At 39.6% G+C, this 12,006-nt stretch overlaps 1 protein-coding gene across 1 annotated transcript; it reads left to right on the top strand.

Annotated features, from left to right (window-relative positions):
- Positions 1 to 7,124: 7,124 nt before the first annotated feature.
- Positions 7,125 to 10,735, top strand: LOC114112875 (acyl-CoA-binding domain-containing protein 5-like). Its single transcript, XM_060411165.1, is given in 3 exon segments — positions 7,125 to 7,248; positions 7,250 to 8,384; positions 8,387 to 10,735. Coding segments are annotated over 3 exon segments (1,611 nt in total). The 5' UTR covers positions 7,125 to 7,173; the 3' UTR covers positions 8,788 to 10,735.
- The last annotated feature ends 1,271 nt before the right edge of the window (positions 10,736 to 12,006 follow it).

The following is a 12,006-nucleotide window of genomic DNA, read 5'->3' as shown; positions in this document are numbered from 1 at the left end:
ACTGACAGACAGAGGCTTCAAGAACACAGCAAACACAGAGACGTAGAGAAGGGGCATATGCACACAGTGGGGAAAGGGAAGGTGGAACGAATCGAGAGAGCAAGATTGACGGGTATGTACTACCATGTGGAAAAGAGATGGCTGGTGGGAACCTGCTGTATAACATGGGGGGAGCTTTGTGGTGATGTAAATGGGTGGGATGGGGGGAGTTGGAAGAGGGAGGGGATGCATGTATACAAATAGCTGATTCACTTCATTGTACAGCAGAAACTAACACCACATTGTAAAGAACCTATACTCCAAACACACACACACACAAAAAAACACCCTCACACACACAGCAAAGAGATTTATACATAGAAGAGAGGGCAGAAGAAAAGTATTGCGTGGAACGGGCAAAGAGAAAAGTGAATAATTCCCAAGACATACTGCATTCCTTCACTCTGTCCCTCTGATTTTCATGCTGGCTAACATCCAGATTAACTTGTTTCGTTTCCAGTCTTCTCAAGTGTGCCATTTCAAAGCAAACCAAAAATAGGAAAAAATGAATGAAGTCAGGACTCCACAACCAGGAAAAACCAAACTGTCTCCTGAGAAAGTAATGAAGCAAGACTTGGGGTTGTTCTTCTTAATCATTTAATGGCCAAATTGCTAAGGTGGGGAAGCAATAGCAGAGACTAACAGGATACTGTTTGTATTGCTCATTCCTCTAACAATTATTTTCCAATAATAAATATAGTGGTAGGTATTTCACTTAAATTTTTGGAAATGTGGAGAAATTCAAGGTATATGCATGACTTGGTCCATTTTTCTAGAAGTATAAATTCATCCTTCAGAGTTGAGTGACTGTTAATTTATATTTAATACTTAATTGAAACTTTTTTGTATTCTTAACATGCAAACATTTTAATTTGAAAAAGAAACAGTAATGTTAATTGTGATATAACGCATTCATTTTTAGGAAGCCCTGCAAATGTTATTGCATATTTCTGAGAATTCAACTCAAAACAAAATTTAATATGATTAAGGATCCATGGAGCATTTGAAAGACATAAAAATATAGCAGGGAAATAAAGAATTCCAAACATACCTAATGCTCCTTCATAACAATTTTTTCCTTAATATTAAATCAGCTCAATTTGGAAAGGTTACATATATTTAACCATATGATGCCATATAATACATCAAGATAAATGGAAAATATATAATTCCTTTTTACAGAGTATGGTTTCAATACTTAATTCATCAACCACCATTTTGACAGAGAGGTTCAATATGCATCTAAGCTCCAATCCACAATGCATGCACTATAGCTATTTATTACAATGTTGTGTCATTTGTCACTTTTATGGAATTCAGTGTATTTTGCAGGCTGTAAAATGGGCTAGAGTGATTCAAAAATGATCTATGCCATCATTATTTCTCATTTCTAGTGCTTCAATTGCATCTACTCTCCCCAACAGTCTTGATTTATTAGGTGAGTAAATAATAATATGCTTCAATAATGTATATCTATTGAGACTTCATTAGCTGCCCAGGAGATGCTATCCTGATTTTAAATAATTGAAATACACATGTGATGGAGTCCAATGGACTTGAGATGACTGGGGTATAAATATTTGCTAAAGCAGAGTGACGGAAGGAAGAGGCTTTCAGGCTAGATTGGAATTGAAGGGACACATTCAAGTGACAGTAAGTGTTCTTTATATAAAGATTTAGAGGCTTCTTCTCTCAAAACAGAAAAGCACCTTAGCATGGAGGTAAAGAAATTTGTTTATTTTCTCTGAATCCTAAACAGACTGTCCTCTATCATTCAGCTGACTCAATTTTAAAAATGGACCTATAACTCTAGTCAAATTCATTCATAACTTAATTCCCAAAGCAACCCAGTGCTGAGCCTCAGAGTCCAATAAAGTAAGGACCAAACAGTGGAGTATATTGTTCTCTTCAAGGATAACAATTTATCTTCTGCTAGTTGAGATCATTCACTTGCTAGGTTAAACGAGTTTTGCTCCCTTAATTAGAAAGTTTTTTAGCTCTGTCTATAACTCACAATATGATGAAATAAGTTTGTCTGTAGTCAAAAAGTCTCCGTTCAGTGTTTCAGAAATTTCTAGAACAGTTTCTGTCAGAAGCCATTTGTAAAAGGTGCAGCTTAGCTAGTTAAGAAAGATAAACCTAATACAATTTCTAAACTACCCGAGCTGGCATATTTTGGCTGAAAATGCGTTTTGGGGAGGAGAATATTTATTTCTTCTCTAAAATAGACTTAGAAGTTCCCTCCCTCTAATCAGAGAAAAAAGTTGCCTCACAAGTGGTGAATAGATGCTAAAGAAGAATGTTTATTTCTGCTTTAAAAGAAAACTGGAAAACGCATCTTCCTAATTGGAAGGGGAGGCATAGTCTCAAATGTGAGAAAGAGTTGCTAAAGGAATAGCATATCTACAGCAAAAAAAAAAAAAGGTGTGTGTGTGTGTTATGTCCTGCGGCCCCAGGAATCAGGCATCTATTTAGAGAGGTCAGTAACATGATTGGGGACAGAGTCTTAGGTGGCAGCAGGGAGGCAGATTCTAAGTATCTGGTGAAGAATATTCCAGACCAGAAGAGTTAAACAGAGCTGATTGAGGCAGGAGGGAAACCCCAAGGCAGGAGAAAAAAGGTGCTGGGGATCTCCTCCTTTAATTAAGGGAAGGGTGGGGGGGGGATACAAGGCTGTGTGACCACAGACGTTATTCATAATGAAAAGAGTGTCGGAGGAGGGCAGTTCATGAATGGTAACATTACCTAAAGTGAAAGGCTCCTCACCAAAGAGTCAGTGAGGATAACTAGAAAAACAGGATGATTCAAACAGATGTTTTCCAACACTGAACACAATTATGGGAGGTATCAGAGAGCCTGTGTTAACATATGGTCACATGTACATATATATACACATACACACACATATATATTATACATAATATACATATATATGTACATAATCTATACATATATAATGTATACACATATATATACATATACATATTTCTCCCCTTTCTAGAAGCCTTAGAGGATTACTGCATTCTATAATTACCTGCTTCTGTAACCTAGTAAAATATAATGCAATCAGTCATGCTTCGTGACCTGAGGACTGGCTCGAGAGAAATGGGAGAGGGAAAGAGAACACTTGGGTGTGAAAGTGAGCGTCACTGTGGGATCCTTGCCCTGACTCATCACTGGGCCCTACTCTCTTCTCCTGGAACAGTGTAAGCCTATGTAGACACAGGGTGTGTCCTTCTTTTTATTTTTATATTCTCTGTGCCATATATATATATATATATATATATATATATATATATATATATATATATTATTATCTATTTTATTTTAGTCATATGGCATGTGGGATCTTAGTTCTCTGACCAGGGATCAAACCCATGTCACCAGCATTGGAAGTGTGAAATCTTAACCAGTGGACCACCAGGAAAGTCCTACAGCAGGTATCTTTCTCCTAGCAAATATCTTCCTACCTGATACTATACTAAATCTACTCCTCCCCTCAAATCTTTAGTTCTGATTGATCTGACATCCTAGGTCCTATCATGGAGATCCTGGGCATGTTGCTATCCTGGGAACCTTGAATAGCATGCACCATACCCTAATTCTGGGGTTTCCAGGTGACTTAGGCGTAAAGAATTCCCTTGCCAATGCAGGAGATGTGGGTTCAATTCCTGCGTCAGGAAGAGGAAATATTTCCCCCAAAGAAGGAAATAACAACACACTCCAGTATTCTTGCCTAGGAAATCCCATGGACAGAGGAACCAGACGTGCTAGAGTCTAGCTCTCACAAGGAGACGGACACAACTTAACAACTGAGCAAGAGCATGACTCTAATTCTGCCTCAGGCAAGCCACTTAGCCTCAGGAACCCATCTCCTCTTGCGATTTTGTTGGTTGCCTCTAAATGTATTATGCTTATTTCTGTATTTTCAAGTCCAAATTTTTTTTCAACTTCCCATGTATCCAAATGCTACTGCACATTGCTACCTGAATATTCTCAAAATGCATGTCTAAATATTTCATATCTGTGTGTTTGAGCTCCTATATACCAGGAATTATTATTAAATAATATATATGTTATATTTATGTTTATTTAGGTTTATAACATAACATATATGTTATATATGTTAAGTGAAAGTGAAGTCGCTCAGTTGTGTCCAATTCTTTTCAACTACATGGACTATAGCCTACTAGGCTAAAAAACATATATTTAACATATATGTTAAATGATTTACATATAATATTTATAATCCTCACAGCATAGCAGCTCTCTGAGGTAGGTAGCAGTTTATTTGAGAAGAATCAATTGAATGTCTACAAAGCACCAATAATCCTGCTAGGTACTGGAGCATCACAATGAAAAGATTAAGGTCTTGCTCTCACGGACCTTAAATTCTGATAGAATTAATCTTATTTTATTGGTGAGGAACTGAAACTCAGAGGGTCTCATGGGCAACCAGTGGTCCCAGACTTAGTGAGTGACAGATTTATGATTTACTCTCATGCATTTCACACTGTACCATACCAACCAATGTGTACTAGGCTCCTCTAGGTCAAGTATTGGTGCTATTTCTGTAAAGGGGTAGACAGGAAACACTTTAGACTTTATGGGCTACAGTGTCTCTGTCATAGCTGTTCAACTCTGCCTTTGGAGCAGAAATACAGTCACAGACACTATGTAAATAAACATGCAAGGCTGTGTTTTCATGAAGCTTTATTTATGACTGGAGGGCCATAGCTTGTTGACATGTGTTCTAGGTGATTCCTTTCATCCCTGAGATTATGCTTTTTCTATTACCAATACTGTATCCTCTAGTGATGCATGTGAAAGCTTTGGATTCGTCTACACATGCTCCTCTTCTTTCACTGTCCACTTTTTCCTTCCAACTCACTCACATGAAATATCCTGTGGTTCATCAATAACATCTCTTTCATAATGTCAATTGCAATATTAATTAGATGACTTCTAAGGTTAACTGCATATAATTCTAAATCACTGGGACCAAAGTTTAGACTAAAAAGAAAACCGGTGATCGTATAATAAAATAAGGTTAGCATTAAAAGAGACCGTGGAGAAAATCACCCTATGGCATTTGAGCATGGTATATAAAGTAAGCACAGACTTGGAGAAGCCAGGGTTATATATCAGAGAAAGACATAATATAAGCATAACCTTCTCCTTCTTGCTTTCCTTTCTCTCTTCCTCTATTTTTTTTTCCCCCTTGGTAATCCATGACAATACCTGTGAGGCTCTAGAAACAAGTGCGTTCTTCATCAAACTGGGAAAAACATAAATTCTCACCCTCTAGGCTCTATCCTCTCTTATTACCAACCCTAATCACTATTGGTCTTCCACAAAACTCTGATCTAGCTCCTCATAATCCATGAAGGTCAGTAAAGCTATCCCACAATCCAGAATCCTCTTTCTTGAGATACCACGTGTAGTTATGGAATCTACCTAGTAGGGGACAGAGATGAAGTGAGCTAGAGTGAGTGGGCTTGATGTGAAAATAAGAATATTTGTTTTCTATTGCTGCTGTGTAAATGATCATAAATTTAGTGACAACACAAATATATTCTCCATGGTTCTGGAGGTCAGAAGTTCAAAATGCATTTCACTGTGCTAAAATCAAGTGTTGATAAGACTGCATTCTTCCTGGAGGCTCTAAGAGAGAATGCATTTCCTTGCCTTTCCAACGTTTTTGGCTCCCACATTACTTCTCTTGTGGTTCCCAATCAGCAATTACATGAGTCTGACCTCTGCTTCTACCATCACATCTCTTGTCTCTCTGACCTTCCTGCCTCCCTCACTCCCCTTGTGATTACACGGGTTCTAAATGTGCATCCAGGAGAATCTCCATTTCTTGAGATCCTTACCCCTTAATCACATATGCAAAATTCCCTGTGCTATGCAAGTAAATATATACAGGTTCCAGAGACTAGGACATGGACATCTTTGGGGTAAAGGACATTATTCTGTCTTCCATTCTAAGCTGTGTGCACGGGAGCATGCTTATTTCTGGACATGAGATGTACTTCTGACTATATTTAAATACCAAATGCAGATTAGTGTTGAATCGCTCATTGATGCCACAAATAGTTCTTAAGTATCCATTTTATGTTAGACACTGTAATGCAGACAGGAGGGAGGAGAAGGATACATGGTCACTTTCCCCAGTCATCTCACAGCATGGGAAGACAGTGTGTTGAGAAAGTCAGGAAAAATACTTGAAAAGTATCCTTAAACATCTAACATTCTCCAACACATTCACGTTTTCCATTTTGTTTAATGAACATGTATTGAGCACCAACTCTGTGTCCAGAACTGTGGTGGGCATTCAGCACACAGCAGGAATGATGGAAATTCCTGCCTCAGAAGAGTTTCTAATCTGATGGAGAGATACACAAACGAACAAAGAAGTAAACAAGTTGAGATAGATGTTATAAAGTAAATCAAAGTGGCAGGGGGTGGGACTGCTTTAAATTGTCCAGATGCAATCAGAGGATGACTTTGAATTGATGGCCTTTTAAAAGATAAGAAAGCACCAGCTACACATAGGGCTCGGGGCAGAGTATTTGAGGAGAGGAAAAAGAAAGTGCAAAGGTCCTGAGGCCAAATAAAAGCTTAATGTGTTTGAGGCCAGAAAGAGAGGCCATTTATCTGGAAGAAAGCAGGTGTAGGAGATAGTTATATGTTTTAAAAATCACTTTTGGTTGACTTAAAGTGAATCAACTGCTCAGTCAGAGGATGTCCAAAGCCCTCTCAGCCAGTCACAGTCACGCTGAGGGTGTGTGCTTCACATTCTCTGTCTTCTGTCCGTGTATGGATTGTCCACTTGGAAGGTCAATAATCACTGCATGGAGATGTTTACCATTTTGAGTTTCTCCTGAACAGCAAGTAGTTACCCAGTATTTTATTTCTAGCCATGCTCGTGAATTTTTCTGTTTTTTAAGGCTTGCGAATTTTCAGATTCACCAACTGGAGTGTGGAAGAGATTACTAAGAGAGATGCTGTTGCCCTAGTAATGAGATTAGATGCTGAGGGATGGGTAGAGAGAAAAGAATGGACATTTGGGACAGACGGACCTCGCCGGGATGGGGGGTGTGGCTGCCCCACCAGGGTCCTGTGGGTGGGATGGCTGCACCGCGACCACTGGTGCCGTGGGCCCCTCCGCCTTCTGCTAGAGATGCTCTTCCTCTCGTTTCATGCAGGCTCCTGGGAAAGCTGGTGCTGCTGCTGCTGCCTGATTCCAGGCAACAGACCTTGGGACCGGGGCCGGCGCTGGCGGCTGGAGAAGGTGGACACGAAATTCGTGCACGAAACCCAGTTTGAGGCTGCTGTGAAGGTGATACAGAGTTTGCCGAAAAATGGTTCATTCCAGCCAACAAATGAAATGATGCTCAAGTTCTATAGCTTCCATAAGCAGGCAACTGAAGGACCTTGTAAACTGTCAAAGCCTGGCTTCTGGGATCCTGCTGGAAGATATAAATGGGATGCGTGGAGTTCTTTGGGTGATATGACCAAAGAGGAAGCCATGATTGCTTATGTTGAAGAAATGAAAAAGATTCTCAAAACTATGCCGATGACTGAAAAAGTTGAAGAATTGCTACATGTCATTGGTCCATTTTATGAAATTGTAGAAGACAAAAAAAGTGGCAGAAGTTCTGATTTAACCTCAGATCTTGGTAATGTTCTAGCTTCTACTCCAAATGCCAAAACTGTTAATGGTAAAGCTGAAAGCAGTGATAGTGGAGCTGAATCTGAGGAAGAAGAGACCCAAGAAGACACAAAAAGACCAGAACCACGTGATAGCGATAAGAAAATGATGAAGAAATCTGCAGACCATAACAATTCGGAAATCATTGTCACTAACAGCTATGATAAAGACAGCTTTGTGCAGGGCGTACAGAACAGCATTCATGCCAGTCCTTCCCTGAATGCCCAATGCACTGAGGAAGTAAAATCTGTAGATGAAAACTTGGAGCAAACTGGAAAAACTGTTGTCTGCGTTCACCAAGATGTAAACAATGATCATGTTGAAGATATTTCAGGAATTCAGCATTTGACAAGTGATTCAGACAGGGAAGTTTACTGTGATTCTATGGAGCAATTTGGGCAAGAAGAGTCTTTAGACGGCTTTATATCAAACAATGGACTATTTTCCTATTACTTGGGTGGTAATCCCAGTCAACCGTTGGAAAGTTCTGGTTTTCCTGAAGATGTTCAAGTACTTCCTGGGAATGGCAGCCCTGGGAACATGCAGGTAGCAGCAGTTGAAGGCAAAGGTGAAGTAAAGCGTGGGGGAGAGGACGGCGGGAGTAACAGTGGCGCCCCGCACCGCGAGAAAGTGAGGAATTCTCTAACATTAGGAGAGGGAGAGGGCACAGGATGCAGCATTTGAGCGAAGGAAGCAAGGGTCGGCAAGTGGGAAGTGGAGGTGATGGGGAACGCTGGGGTTCGGACAGAGGCTCAAGGGGCAGCCTGAACGAGCAGATCGCGCTTGTGCTCATGTGCCTGCAGGAGGACATGCAGAACGTCTTCCAGAGACTGCACAAACTGGAGATGCTGGCGGCATCACAGGCAAAATCATCAGCATTACAGACCAGTAATCAACCCACTTCACCGAGGCCATCTTGGTGGCCCTTCGAGATGTCTCCTGGTGCATTAACCTTCGCTATCATATGGCCTTTTATTGCCCAGTGGTTGGTGCATTTATATTACCAAAGAAGGAGAAGAAAACTGAACTAAAGAAAATGAAATTTTGTTGAAGTCTACTGGCCCTGGATAACCTCGGAATGATACTGATTGTGGAGCTCACACGAAAATCCTAGTTTGTGATGATTACATTTTTGTTGTCTAGTAGTTTGGTTTGTGTACATATATACATATATATATATTGCACTACACAAATGATAAACATTTTAAGGACTAATATTGCTGATACTTGAATAATCAATCTCAACTAGGTGATAAGTAGCATAGATTTCCCCTACCCTTGACTTCGAAGGACATTAAATTATTAATTACTGTTTGGTAACATGTTTACCTGATTATCTCCCATAGAGAATGATAAGCTGCTTTTCCCAGGTATAGTTGTGATGATGAGAACAGAATTATAACTGGGTATTTTTAACTTTCTAAATTAAATATGAGAAAGTATGCAAACCAGGAGTGAATTTCAACTGATAAATCAACCGTCTTTTTAAGTCACTGAACCAGCATGCAATTTACTGGAGAAAGACCGGAAGAATCTTCTCCACACCCACTCTGTGGGCTGCTCAAGATCCCGCTTGGGCACGCACAGCTCTGACTTCAGCTTCAGGCATCATGACAAAGCAGAGCCCTGTGTACTAGGCTTCGTTTTTACAAATGATTCACAGAATAGACCTTACCGACTAATGGAAATAATGAAGAGTGGACTTAAAGTAGGTTTGTCAGTGTGTTCTGAGTCTGCAGATCATTAATAAGATTTGTATTCAGTTATATACATGGATTCCTTTGTAATCATTTTCCTTTAACTGAGAATATCTTGTTTCTGCTTCATAGGGTGCTTTGAAATATAAAATGAAAACTTATTTATACTGTTTTTACAAAGGTCAAAAGGAAACACATGAAAAATCACTTTTCTGCAACTGGTATAAACCACACAGACTGGACTCTTAACCTCTTAGTGCCTCAGTTTTTCTTCTGGGTATAATATTGGAGACGTACCTATTTCTCAAGGGGTGTTGGAGGGATTTGAAAGCTAGCAGGCCATATGCTTCCATTTGAATAAGACACACCCAACTAATGTAAATTTAAGTCTTTCCCCCACCCCCCACCTATAGACTAAGAAGAAGACTGTAATTTAGATTCTTGAAGACTTTCTTTGGAATTATCCTTCTTGTATACCTTTTGAAACTCCCTGCTCATTGAAACTCCCTGCTCATGTAGATGTACCTTACTTATACTTCAAAGATTTCCCTGATTCAAAGGCTTAGTATCAAATGATTTTTAAATATTCTTGGTATGTGTGATGTTGGCTTTAGCATCATGTGTTTAGAGTGTTTTTGATAAGAGAGAAAGTAATCTGTCCCTAGTATAGAGGGTGGTTCTTTGTTTACCTGAAGAAAGAATATGATTTGCTTTTCTGAAGACTGTTTTTTCCCTTGATTTTTCTTACATGTAACTTGGTGTTTGTTTGTTTGTTTGTTTTTTTTTTGAATCCCATCTTGATTAAAATGTGTCTGTCTAAATGGATCTACCAATTATTTGCTTTTAAAAAGCTGTCCTCTATTTAGAGGGAAAAAATGAATCCAGTAACTGAATTATATGTAACAATAAAATTTAAACCTGTGGATCTGAAATTATTCTAAAAAATTAGCCCTCTATCTGGTATCAGAAAATGGTGGCTTTTCTCTTAGTATATAAGGAAATAAGAGGCAGAGTAAGAATGTAAGCAGTTGTGATTCGTGACAAGCAGTTGGAGGTAACTAGCTCCTAGGGATAACCATTTGTATCCTATTCCAAAGTCTTATTTTATAGTTTGAAAAGCACTTTGCACACTGTTCTTGTATATACAAGTAAAGATGTAATTACAGGACGTAGTGTTACTGCTTTAACAAGAATCTCATTTAACATTTAAGATTGACAGCTATGGTATTTTTTTAATGATAATACTTTTCTGTTTCTCTACTGTAAAACTAAATTAAAAATAAAAGGTTAATGAGGAAAAAAAAAAAAAGGATGGACATTTGGAAAAAAGAATTCAAGACTAGAATCAAGATCAACAGTGTAGACCTGGTAAAGAGTTCCTTCAGAAAAACTGTCTCAAGGATAAGGTTCCAGTGAAGAGACTGTCATGATTGTGGGCCGCATGAGTCCCAAATGCTTCCCTGACAGCTCAGTTGGTAAAGAATTTGCCTGCAATGCAGGAGACCCAGGTTCGATTCCTGGGTCCGGAAGATCCACTGGAGAAGGGATAGGCTACCCACTCCAGTATTTGGGCTTCCCTGGTGGCTCAGACGGTAAAGCATCTGCCTGCAATGCGGGAGACCAGGGTTCGATTCCTGGGTTGGGAAGATTCCCTGCAGAAGGAAATGGCAATCCGCTCTAGCACTCTTGCCTGGAAAATCCCAAGGACAGAGGAGCCTGATAGACTACAGTCCATGAAGTTGCAAAGAGTTGGACAAGACTGAGCGAATTCACTTCCACTTTCACTTTCACTTTCTGTAGCTCAGCTGGTAAAGAATCTGCCTGCAATGTGGAAAACCTGGGTTGGGAAGATCCCCTGGAGAACGGAAAGCCTACTCACTCCAATATTCTGGCCTGGAGAATTCCATGAACTTTATAGTCTATGGGGTCACAGAGTCAGACATGACTGAGCAACTTTTACTGAGTCCCAAATAGATCAAATACTTGGCAACTATCCACACGCCTGCCTTTCATTTTTTTTCAGACGATCTAGAACTGACCCTCTGGAAACAAAGCACAGTTGGTGTACATACACATTATATTGTTTTTTCTCTATGTAACTGATAAACTTCTATTCTTGGGATACTGACAATTTTTTCTCAATCCCTCAACTCATTCTGAGGCAGACAAATAGAAAGAAAGAAAGATAGATAGATAATGTTAATAACTGAATATATAAGCTAGACCCTGATTGCTGACTTGTTTGCTAGGGAGAGAAATGAGACTCTAGTGGGTAGATTCATTTTGGACCTGAAGCTTCCTGAAGCCATTTACACAGAGCAATGTCTGTGTTCCCTTCTACTCTGAGTTTACCTCTTCCATCTTCCAAATCACAGTGAGGACACTTTCAGTTCAGCTCAGTTGCTCAGTTGTGTCCGACTCTTTGTGACCCCATGAACCTCAGCATGCCAGGCTTCCCTGTCCTTCATCATGTCCTGGAGCTTTCTCAAACTCATGTCCATTGAGTTGGTGATGCCACCCAACCATATCATTCTCTATCATACCCTTCTCCTT

This window comes from Ovis aries, chromosome 2 (assembly GCF_016772045.2).
Source record: "Ovis aries strain OAR_USU_Benz2616 breed Rambouillet chromosome 2, ARS-UI_Ramb_v3.0, whole genome shotgun sequence".
Taxonomy (NCBI): domain Eukaryota; kingdom Metazoa; phylum Chordata; class Mammalia; order Artiodactyla; family Bovidae; genus Ovis; species Ovis aries.
The sequence above is the reverse complement of the archived record's forward strand: the minus strand, read 5'-3'. Positions and strand labels throughout refer to the sequence as shown.